At 34.1% G+C, this 12,111-nt stretch overlaps 1 protein-coding gene across 1 annotated transcript in view; it reads right to left on the bottom strand.

Annotated features, from left to right (window-relative positions):
• The window catches only part of LOC114092604 (rho GTPase-activating protein 29-like), a 56,729-nt gene that overhangs the window by 24,337 nt on the left and 20,281 nt on the right, over window positions 1-12,111 (bottom strand). The window contains 9 exon segments of the mRNA XM_071618615.1: window positions 3,834-3,971; window positions 4,855-5,043; window positions 5,230-5,310; window positions 5,467-5,577; window positions 6,161-6,225; window positions 7,393-7,530; window positions 7,910-7,958; window positions 10,907-10,979; window positions 11,318-11,414. Coding sequence (XP_071474716.1) covers window positions 3,834-3,971; window positions 4,855-5,043; window positions 5,230-5,310; window positions 5,467-5,577; window positions 6,161-6,225; window positions 7,393-7,530; window positions 7,910-7,958; window positions 10,907-10,979; window positions 11,318-11,414 — 941 coding nt within the window.

Genomic DNA, 12,111 nt, shown 5'->3' on the forward strand with positions numbered 1-12,111 from the left:
TGGTACAATATCACTTCCGTAAATTGAAATTCCACAGGTATAATTTTAATATAACATCTATATGCTAAAAATCAAACTTCAATCTATACCTCTTATGAAAATCAATAGGAAATCAATAGAGAAAAGGGACCAGGAGAAGGGAAGAGACAAGAGAAAAGGCAATTGGTAGGGAATGATATTGCCAAATTATTTTGTTATACTGTATGCATGTATGAGTATGAAACCACAAATCCCACCATATGTATAGTTATAAAAAAATGGAAAAAAGTAACTCAAAATGGATCATATATCTAAATGTAAAATTACACAATTTTGTCAGGCACCATGGTGCATGTCTCTAATCCCCTCAACTCAGGAGGCTCATACAGGAGGATCCTTGCAAGTTCATGTGTAGCCTTAGTAACTTAGTGAGATACTGTTTAAAAATAAAAGGACTGGGGGATGTAGCTCAGTGGTAAAGAGCCCCTGGGTTTAATCCATAATTCAAAAGTAAATAAATAAATAAATACGACAAATAAATAAAACTCTGATGAAGTATCTTTATTCTTAGATATAACATCAAAAACACGACCCATAAAAGAAGAAATAAGCTAGACTCCATCCAAATTAAAATCTTTTGCTCCATGAAAGACTTTACTAAAATTGTAAAAAGAAGCTGTGAATGGGAGAAGCTCAACAACAGAAAACAAACAACTCAATAAAAAATTAAATTAGATAGGAAAAGTACAGATTACAAATGAGCCTTTTAAACATTTTTAAAAATATCATCAGTCATTCTGGAAACACAAATTGAAGCCACAATTAGATAATACTACCCATCTGTTAGAATAGCTAAGACGTAAAAACAAGAAATGACAAATGTCAAGGACACAGAATAACTGGAATTCTCATGCACCACTGATTAAAACCACTCTGGAAAATAGTTTGGCAGTTTCTTATTGAGTTAAACATGCATTTAGCAATATTAACCAGTAAAACCCACTCCTAGATTACTTAAAATAATAAAAACATATTCAACAAAAGCCTGTAAATAAACATTCATATAGCTCTATGCATAATTGCCCCAAACTAGAAACAACACAAATATCCAACTTTTTTTTTTTGTAAATGGATAAACACTGTGGTGTAGTCATATAGTAGACTACTGTTCAACAACACAAAGAAACACGCCGTCTGATAGAAGAAAAAGTTGGCTACGATCTACGTACTGTGGGGTCGGGCTCCAAATTCCTCAATAGGACACCCATAGCACAAAAGTTAATAACTAGAATCAACAAATGGGACTTACTCAAACTAAAAAGTTTTTTCTCAGCAAAAGAAACAATAAGAGAGGTAAATAGAGAGCCTACATCCTGGGAACAAATCTTTACTCCTCACACTTCAGATAGAGCCCTAATATCCAGAGTATACAAAGAACTCAAAAAATTAGACAATAAGAGAACAAACAACTCAATCAACAAATGGGCCAAGGACCTGAACAGACACTTCTCAGAGGAGGACATACAATCAATCAACAAGTACATGAAAAAATGCTCACCATCTCTAGCAGTCAGAGAAATGCAAATCAAAACCACCCTAAGATACCATCTCACTCCAGTTAGATTGGCAGCCATTATGAAGTCAAACAACAACAAGTGCTGGCGAGGATGTGGGGAAAAGGGTACACTTGTACATTGCTGGTGGGACTGCAAATTGGTGCAGCCAATTTGGAAAGCAGTATGGAGATTTCTTGGAAAGCTGGGAATGGAGCCACCATTTGACCCAGCTATTCCCCTTCTCGGTCTATTCCCTAAAGACCTAAAAAGAGCATGCTACAGGGACACTGCTACATCGATGTTCATAGCAGCACAATTCACAATAGCTAGACTGTGGAACCAACCTAGATGCCCTTCAATAGATGAATGGATAAAAAAATGTGGCATTTATACACAATGGAGTATTACTCTGCATTAAAAAATGACAAAATCATAGAATTTACAGGGAAATGGATGGCATTAGAGCAGATTATGCTAAGTGAAGCTAGCCAATCCCTAAAAAACAAATGCCAAATGTCTTCTTTGATATAAGGAGAGTAACTAAGAACAGAGTAGGGTCGAAGAGCATGAGAAGATTAACATTAAACAGGGATGAGAGGTGGGAGGGAAAGGGAGAGAGAAGGGAAATTGCATGGAAATAGAAGGAGACCCTCAGGGTTATACAAAAGTACATACAAGAGGAAGTCAGGGGAAAGGGAAAAATAATACAAGGGGGACAAATGAATGTCAGTAGAGGGGGCAGAGAGAGAAGAGGGGAGGGGAGGGGAGGGGAGGGGGGATAGTAGAGGATAGGAAAGGCAGCAGAACACAACAGACACTAGTATGGCAATATGTAAATCAATGGATGTGTAACTGATGTGATTCTGCAATCTGTATATGGGGTAAAAATGGGAGCTCATAACCCACTTGAATCAAAGTGTGAAATATGATATATCAAGAACTATGTAATGTTTTGAACAGCCAACAATAAAAAATTAAAAAAAAAAGAAAAAAAAAAAAGAAATGGACTGTTGATACATGCATAACACTGAGGAATTTCAAAGGCATTAGGCTGTGTAAAAGAAGCCTGTTTCCAAAGGTTACCTACTATATGATTACATTTATATAACTTCTGGAAAAGACTGAAGTAATGAGATGAGAACACAATTGAACTTGCCAGGGGTTAGGACAAGATGGAGAGTTTGACTATAAAGGTGTAGCATGAAAGAACATTTTTTGTGTCACTGAGGATTGAACCCAGCAGGGTCTTGCACGTGCTAGGCAGGTATTCTGCCACTGAGCTACATACTCCCTGAGCCCATTTTTGTTTTAAACATTTTTCAGATGTTGATGGACCTGTATTTTATTCATTTATTTATATGTGGTACCAAGAATTGAACCCAGTGCCTCACACATGCTAGGCAAGTGCACTACCACTGATCCACAACCTCAGCCCCTGAGCCCATTTATTTTGAAATACATTCTCACTAAGTGCCCAGGATGGCCTCGGGCTTGGAGATCCTCCAGCCTCCACCTTCTGAGTAGCTGGAATGGCAGGTGTGTGCCACCATACCTGCCGCAACAGTATATACGTGTGTGTGTGTATGTGTGTGTGTGTGTGTGTTTTAAACTGGGGATTGAAGCCAGGAGTATTTTTATCACTAAATTACATCCCCAGGCTGGCCTTGAACTTGCTATCCTTCTGCTCCAGTGTCCTTGGAATTACAGGCACACACTACAGTGCCCAGCTAAAAGAATATTATTGAAGTGATGAAATTGTTCCAAATCTTGACTATGGTGATAGTTACACAAATTTATATGTGTGTTAAAACTTATAAACTACACCAAGAAGGTTTTGGATATGTAAATATTTTATAAAAAACATTTTAAAGAGGTAATGAAAACAAATGCAGGCTGAATGCTAGGTCTTCAAATATATCACTGGGTTTAATTTTAATATTTATTTTACTCAAATTTTGAAGACTAGATCTCTCTTCTGTCACTCAGCTGATAGAAGTTACAGGGTCAAATCAAATTTATCAATCAAGGCAAAAAGTGGCTTAGAAGCAATTTCAAATTTTCACAGTTCAGTTGAAACTAAGAGAATCATGAATCTAGGGGATGTAGAGGGGAGACAGATCAAAAATAAATCAAACTATGTCACTCATGAAAACTGAAAGCCAATCTTTAAACATGCTCTATTGCTCTCAGAATTTAAATCTCATAAGAATCAACTTATCAAGCATCCCTCTCCCTTCTACAGATAAGAAGGCTTTTTTCTCCTCTCTAGTCTTCAAAAATACTGCAGAAATCACTCACAGCTTTAAGGGTAAGATCACATTGGAAAACAAGTGTCCTGAGTTGTGTTAGAATTTCTCTTTTGGTGTTTTCTAGATCATTTCGTCTTTCTTCAACATTAGTTACACAAACTTTGTAGGGTTCATTTGCTTCTTCTACCTTCAGGAATATCATAAAAAAAAAATAACACTGATCATCAGAATTTATATTTTAGAATACATACTTATTTTAGAAAAGTTGAATTTAAATAACTAAAAAGTCTTTCATCATGAAAATTTGAAATAGTCTATCTATATTTTAAATGGAAAACTTCTAAATATAACAAATAGTAAACATTGTGGTGAGTGACTCAACTACTCAAGCACAAATTACAATTAGTATATTGTATGTCTATAAAGTAAACATTCTATTTAAAATACCGTTTTCTATATTTATTTACTGTTTATCTCACAGAATTTGTTTACCAAACTATTTCATAAATAATTCAAAATTTTAGTTTCTACTTGCTAGTATAATAATTCCAGGTACTGGAATTAGCACACATACAATATACACACTTGCTTAAAAGGTGAACTTTCTAAAAAATCAAGTAAAAAATATTAAACTGCTGCTTTAAAAGATACTTCTTTCACAAACAAAACTCCAAATTCTTAAGTCTCTTAGCATAGTCATTCTCAAAGTGTGGATCTCCACCAGCATCACCAGGGAACTTGGTAGAAATATGTGGTTTGGGGCTGGGTTTGTAGCTCTGTGGTAGAGTGCTTGCCTATCATGTGTGAGGCACTGGGTTTGATTCTCAGCACCACAAATAAACAAATAAAAGTATACTGACAACTAAAAAAATATTTAAAAAAAAAGAAAGAAAAAAAGAAATATGTTCTTTGGGTCTCACCCTTCATCCACTCAATCCCTAACTCTGAGGTGGGCCTAGCAGGCTGCTTGAATAAGCCTCTTCCATAATCCCAACACATATTACAAGTTTAAGAAGAAACCCTTTGCAGATTATTGCTAATTCAACTTCCAAATAACAAGAAAATATTACTTTCTGAAGTGCTTCCTCTTCCAACTTTCGCTTTTTTTCTAGTTGCTTGTTGGGATTTTTTGCTAATCCACCACATGAGCACTGATGCTCCTCCTCTGCACGAAACATGGAAGATTTTGCTTTTTCATATTCATCTTGATGTTGCATGCATAACAACATTGCCTTTTTGAGAGCAGTTTCTGTTTTGAGCTATACAGAAAACAGTATATTAAATATCGAATTTGAAAGAAAACCTACTATAAAAGTTTCTTTAGCATATTCAGGAAGATAGTTAAGCAGTATTTTAGAAAACTAGAGTAAGGTAAATGGTTATATAATATAGATGATTTTTAAATGTTCACAAACAGGTACATGAAACTCCAGTATAATACTAACCACTTTATTTTGTTCCTGTTTCCAAAGTTCCTTCATGTCTTTCCTTTGTTTTTCCATTTTTTTTATCCTCCCCAGTAGAGGCTGTTGAGGATATTTACAAACAAGAAAGAGAAAAAAAAGTTGTTTTGTAAGATATGCTGTTGTAAAAAAAGAATTGTACATTATATAAATAAATTAATGTTATTAATTAAATTAATTTTATTTTTATTTTAAATTATTTGATTAATTTAATTTTACCTGTACAAATTTGTTGGCTTGGAGAGCTGCATTTGTTTGTTGCAAAAGGTGACTATTATTTATGTCACTGAGGAGAGCATTGGTAAATAAAGACTGTAGTGGCATAAACTCCTAGAATTTAAAATTAAGAAATAAATTTTACAATAGAAATAGCACTAGAATTCCATTTGCACCCACTATTCTTCAAAAAGAGAAACTTGGGTTTAGATTGTTTTCTCCCAGAAAAATGACTATTCATGAACACAATTATGGGAAGAATACTAAAGAAAGTTAATTATAATTCTAAATTAGGAAATTGGCAGCCATTATAATAATAAATATGTGTATAAAGTTGTGAATTTCCTACTCCTTTTCATAATTAATGGCCATATAAATTTAAAAGAATTTTGTCAATAAAAAGACTAGCAATTAGGGCTGGGGTTGTGGCTCAGTGGCACAGTGCTTGTCTGGCACGTGAAAGGCACTGGGTTCAAATTCTCAGTACCACATATCAATAAATAAAATAAAGGTCCACTGACAACTAAAACAAATTTTAAAAAACAAATGAATAAAGTTCATTATTTAAAAAAAAAAGACTAGCAATTGAGTTCTTTCCTCTAGTACTTGAAATTTTCTGATTTTACAAGACACTATTTAGGAGCTCACCTGACTAGTCCTCTTATAATAGAACCCTAGAAATTCACAGAACACTTACCTCTAGGGCAATGTTAGTTCTAGTTGCTTCTGCCAACTTTACAAGATTTCTGGTGGATTCCATTTCTGAAAAGATTAAAGTAGGTATCAGAAGGCAAAAATTAATAAATCCCCCACCCCCATACTCCATTTGTAATTCTCCAATTGAAAGTGATTACAAGCTGGGAATGATGGCATATGCCTGTAATCCCTGAGGCAGAAGGAAGATTGTCAAGTTCAAAGCCAGCCTCAGTAATTAGGACCCTGCTTAATTAACTTAGCAAGATCCTTTTTCAAATTAAAAAATAAAAAGGGGCTGGGAATGTGCCTCAGTGGTTGAGTGCCTCTGGGTTCAATCCCTGGTGCCACCCCCCAGCCCCCAAAAAAAGGAAAAGAAAAAAGTGATCACATATACTAGTGTGCATCTTGATGAAAACGCAGTAATTCTTAATTTTAAGTGCTTGTCAGAATCAACTGGGAAACTTTTTCAAAATACACTTGACTGGACTTTACCTCTCTGAGAAATGAAACCTAGGCCTTTTTAAGGCTATTCAAGTGATTTTAATTAGCATTCCCTATTAAAAACAAACAACACAGTGGAAAGAGCACAGGCTTTGACAGATTCTATTTTCTTCCAGTTATGCTCTATGACCTTAAGTAAAACTGCTGTATGACCTTAAGAAAAATCACTTGTTTGTCTTATCTGTAAACGGGGCTAAGAATTCTTGTCTTCCCTATTTCCCAGGGTTTTGTAGGACTAAATGAGATAATGCATATGAAAACATTTTTTCAACTGTAAAACTATAGGTTAATATTAGCTGTTAAGATGTTTCTTCGAGCTGGGACTGTACCTCGGTGGTGGTAGCATATACTGTGCTTGCCCAGCCTGCATGATATGCTGGGTTAATCCCCAGCATGGGCTGGGGTTGGGGATGTTTCTTCTAAACTTTCACTGCCTTCTGCTGAAACATCTGTTGTTGTGTTTATCTCCTTTTACCATACTATCTGATTGTATTTCTTTTCACCCATTACAATATGACTTCTAGGTCTAATGGTTGATCCACCGTAAATGTTCAACAAGTACATTTGTATAAGAAAAGTCTATTTCGAGAAGAGAAAATGAATAATGACTTTATTTATTACAATGAAATAGCTAATCTGTAATCATAATACTTACAGTCTATAGAAAATGAATCATAAACAATTTAGTTCTTATACTCCAAAGTTAATCAGATGTTCCAAAAGACAACTCACCCAGGTTAAGCTTTTTTTCAACCCATGACACTATGTTCTTTGCATATTTTGACCAAGTTTTAGCATATGACAAGGCCAATTCAATAGAGTCAGTGTTTTTTAATAGCACATTGACTAATTCTACAGGAGAAAAATTTCCTGAAAATAAAAATATCAGCATAAGTATTTGTTAAATATGGTCTGTAGTAATTCTAAACAAAGCAGCATTCAGACAAAGGGCACAATTTAAACATAAAATGGTTTCAAGTTACAATATATTTTTTTCTTAATATGTATTTCTATTATTCAAGTTACAAGTCTTATATTCTTGATCAGTCTACATCATCAAATTATTTACCTATCAATTGGGATTTTCCTCTTAAGTTTTATACATAATACTTTATATATCATTTTGTACTAAAAATGAGTACATTAGGTACACTTGGTTACTAATCAAGAAGAGATTAAGTAATCCAGAACACTTCGTGAAAGAAACTACAAAATGTTTGACAAAACTTATAAGTACGTTGAGTATTACCTTTTCCATTGGATGACTCCACTGAGTCCACAGAAATGTTTTCTAAAGACTTTACAACATGGAAGAAAACAAATTTACGATTAGTACAGAAGACAACAAATCTCTGCTTCAGAAATTTTTCACTCCAATTTGTTACTTTGGCATAATTACTGCTAAAGAATTTCAAGTATTTAAAACCTTTCAAAGGGCCTGAGAAGTCTGTTTAAATACCAGAACACTTTCTAAGAATTACTTTTACCACAGTAGTTTTTAAGATCCAAGAATGAACAATCACATTGTTTAATAACAGCATTAGTTAACATGCATGAATCTACGCAAACTTTATTTATTTATTTATTTTTTTTGAGAGAGAATTTTAATATTTATTTTTTAGTTCTCGGTGGACACAACATCTTTGTTTGTATGTGGTGCTGAGGATCGAACCCGGGCCGCACGCATGCCAGGTGAGCGCGCTACCGCTTGAGCCACATCCCCAGCCCCTACGCAAAACTTTAAATTCTGCATATCCCCCAAATATTAGGAAGTCCAAGAAGTGATGTAAATATATTGCTATCTAAATAGAAGATATAGATCTGCCTTGTCCAGCCATCTTTTACCATTTTATTATATGATAAGCATATCCTTGAAAGTTTATTGGACAGCTGAGCACAGAACTTTCTGTAAAGATGCAAAAGTTTTGTATATGTAATATCCTTTATGGTAGTTATTAACTACACTGTAGCTACTTACTTGAACATTTTAAAGGTATCTAACATGACTAAGAAGCAAATTTTTACTTTTATTCAATTATTAATTAAATTTAAAGAACTAGATGTGACTAGTGGCTACCATATTAGCAGGGCTAGAAAACTACATCTATCAAAATTGTTAAATTTTTTTAATATTTATTTTTTAGTTGTAGTTGGACACAATACCTTTAGTTATTTATTTATTTTTATGTGGTGCTGAGGATCAAACCCAGGGCCTCGTACATGCTAGGTGAGCACTATACCACTGAGCCACAACTCCAGCCCCCAAATCATTAAATCTTAAACAAATTTGATCTTCTTGGTTGGGTAATATAAGGTATGTAGGGATTCAATGCAAAAGGGATCAAAAAGACCTGGGTTCTCAAGTCTAGCTCCATTATTCGCTCCATGACATGGGATTACACATTTAAACTCACCTAACTTTAGTTTGCCCTTCTATAAAAAAGGGATAAGAACACTATATTCATAAGGCTGTTTTAAGAATTAAGATGATGTAATGTTATTAGCACAGCAGAGGGTACATAGTAAGCACTATTAAAATGAATTGTGGCTATTATTTTTAAAGTGTATTTTTCAAAAACCTTCATCAAACAATGTAATTTTATTATTAGGATTATATCATCATGAGTTTTTTAATCTTAATCTCTAGGGAAAATTAAAACTTCCAAAAAGGAAAGACAAGGCACAAAATTTTTAAAAAAGGGGAAAAGTAAATTCCTAATAAAGGTCATATTGTATGTGTCCACATTAGAGAAGCAGGAATAGGAAATATGATTCATACCTAAAATTTAAGTTGTTCAGAGCTTTGCTACATACATAAAATGTTTTATTTTCTGAAGAATCAGTAACAATTTTAAAAGGTAAAATTGAGGAAGAAACATGTATAACAGTAAAATACTTGACAATTTTAAGACTCTTCCTTATTCTCCATTTATCAATGGATGATTTTAGAAACATTCCTAATCATGTTTGCAATACGTGTACCAAGTGCCTTAAGCATTTATGTTCATATTTTGTATCATCAAGAAAGATATTAAGGTTTTCTTTTTGGGGGCTGGGGGTACCAGAGATTGAACCTTGGGGTACTTAAGCACTGAGGCACATCCCTAACCCTTTTCTGTATTTTATTTAGAGACAGGGTCTCACTGAGTTGCTTAGGGCCTTGGTAAATTGCTGAGGCTGGCTTTGAACTCCTAGTCTTCCTGCCTCAGCCTCACAAACCATTGGGATTACAGGCATACACCACCTTGCCTTATTGTTTATTTTATTTTGAGACAGGGTCTTACTAAGGCTGAGGCTGGCTTTGAACTTGCACTCCTCCTGCCTCAGCCTCTGAACTGCTAGGATTATAGGCATGCACCACCACACCAGCTTAAGTTTTTATATTATTTTGATATAATACAAGTACCTGGTACATTTGTTGAAATCCTTTTTGGATCTGATCAATCCTCTTTTTTGTTGTAGTACCAGGGCTTAAACCCTGGGGTGCTTAACCACTGAGCCACAGCTCCAGCCATTTTTCAAAAAAATTTTGAGATAGAGTCTCACTAAGTTGCTTAGGGTCTTGTTAATGGATCAGATCATTCTTAACAGGAATTATCAACACATGTCCCTGAGGGAGTATGTTTAAATATCTTTCATTAAGTAAAAAAAATAATCAGTCAACTGAAAATATTCCATATTATAGATCTTTAAGAAAACATTCTCCATACATTCCTCATGTTTTAATATTCCAAATATATTTATTTATTTTTTCCAATTAGAAATCATAACCCCAATCCTATGACAAAAGTATAGAGATGCTAGTTGGGAGAATTAAGACCTACAGAGATAACAAGTGTCCTGGCCAAAAAAAAAAAAAAAAAAAGTATGATATGTGAGCTTACCACCTTCCTCACTTTTCCCAGTTTTCTTTCCCCTCCACCCCTCAAGTTTCATCAGTCTCTCTCAAGATCTATGTCAAAATCAGTAGGGAAAAAAGGTTAAAAAAATCCTTTCTAAAATTTTAGGCTTTATACCATACGTTATAAATTATCAGGCATGCTCTTTTAATGGTTCAGTCCACTTAAAAAGTATTACCAAATTATTGCTCTAGAAACTGATCATATTCTCACATTTTTAATGAATTGGTCTGGTTTTCTTACCATAATACGGTAATTTATAAACTTAACAATGAAGGAGTAATTCTAAGATTAGGAAATACTTGGTTAAAAACATTAAAGGATTCACTCTGACACAAACAGCCTACCTTATTTTCCTGAGAAACAGGCAGTTGTAACAATGCGTCATTGCCCACATCTTCCATAAGGAAGTTTGTAAAGCTATCCAGGGAGGTTAAGGAAAAGAAAAGAATATCATTATGCTTCTTTGTCATAGGCTTTACAATCATGTTATCGAGGACAATCTGTTTTAAGTAAGAACCTGATGAAAAACTCCTAGAAATCTATTCACATGAATCAGTCATTTGCAAATGGATGTTGCTTCTAAATAGCTATAAAGACACCTCCAAATACATTAAATAGAGCAACACAGGATGTGTCTTTTTCAGAGTTGTGATAATAAGTCACTACAGTTAATACTTCAGTTTCTATGGATTGTACATGCAATATACTGGAACACACTTAGGCTGAGTACCTTTAAATGACAGTCCTCTACTTACATATTCCTAAAGGTAAATGCCAATGTTTCAGTTGAAGAATACACTTCTCGGAATAGATCGTTTTTGTTGTCTTCATTAACTTCTGTGAAATTCACAGCTACAAGGAATGGTTGCTTACAATAAATGAGGGAGAAAATATTTGGAACTAGATTCACACAAAATCATTTAATCCTTTAAAATCTGACCATTATTTCATTAAAAGATTCAGAAATTGAAAGGGATAATATACAAAATCAATCAGATGTCCAGGTATTCACTCCGGAAATCATAAAAAAATCAGTTTGCATGAAAGTAGTTGGTATTCTAAACTCCCTAACTCTATGCTTTAAATATTTTTGACACATATAAAAAATGACTTAATGTGAAATCAATCTGTCTTAAAGTCAGAGTCCATTACACCAGACCTCTTCATGAAGAGTGTTCTGTATTGAGCTGGGGTTGTGGCTCAGTGGTAGAACACTTGCCTAGCATGTGTGAGGCTCTGGGTTTGATCCTCAGCATCACATAAAAAAAATAAAATAAAGGTATTGTGTCCACCTACAATTAAAAATATTTTAAAAAGAGTGTTTTGTGCTATTTTCTCTTGCTTACTGCTTTCTGGGGTTAAAGACACTGTGGCTCAATGAAATCAACAGGAAGCACATATTTACTATGAGCCACCAATAACTGAAATTTTATACACATTTAAATCTATATAAAACCTATAACAAAACATATCACATTTTTTAAAAATTCTGTGCTTTAGAGAATTTAAATTCCTATTTTTTCATAGTTTTATTGCTCATGATAGGCTC

The sequence above is a fragment of the Marmota flaviventris genome, chromosome 10 (genome assembly GCF_047511675.1).
Source record: "Marmota flaviventris isolate mMarFla1 chromosome 10, mMarFla1.hap1, whole genome shotgun sequence".
NCBI lineage: Eukaryota > Metazoa > Chordata > Mammalia > Rodentia > Sciuridae > Marmota > Marmota flaviventris.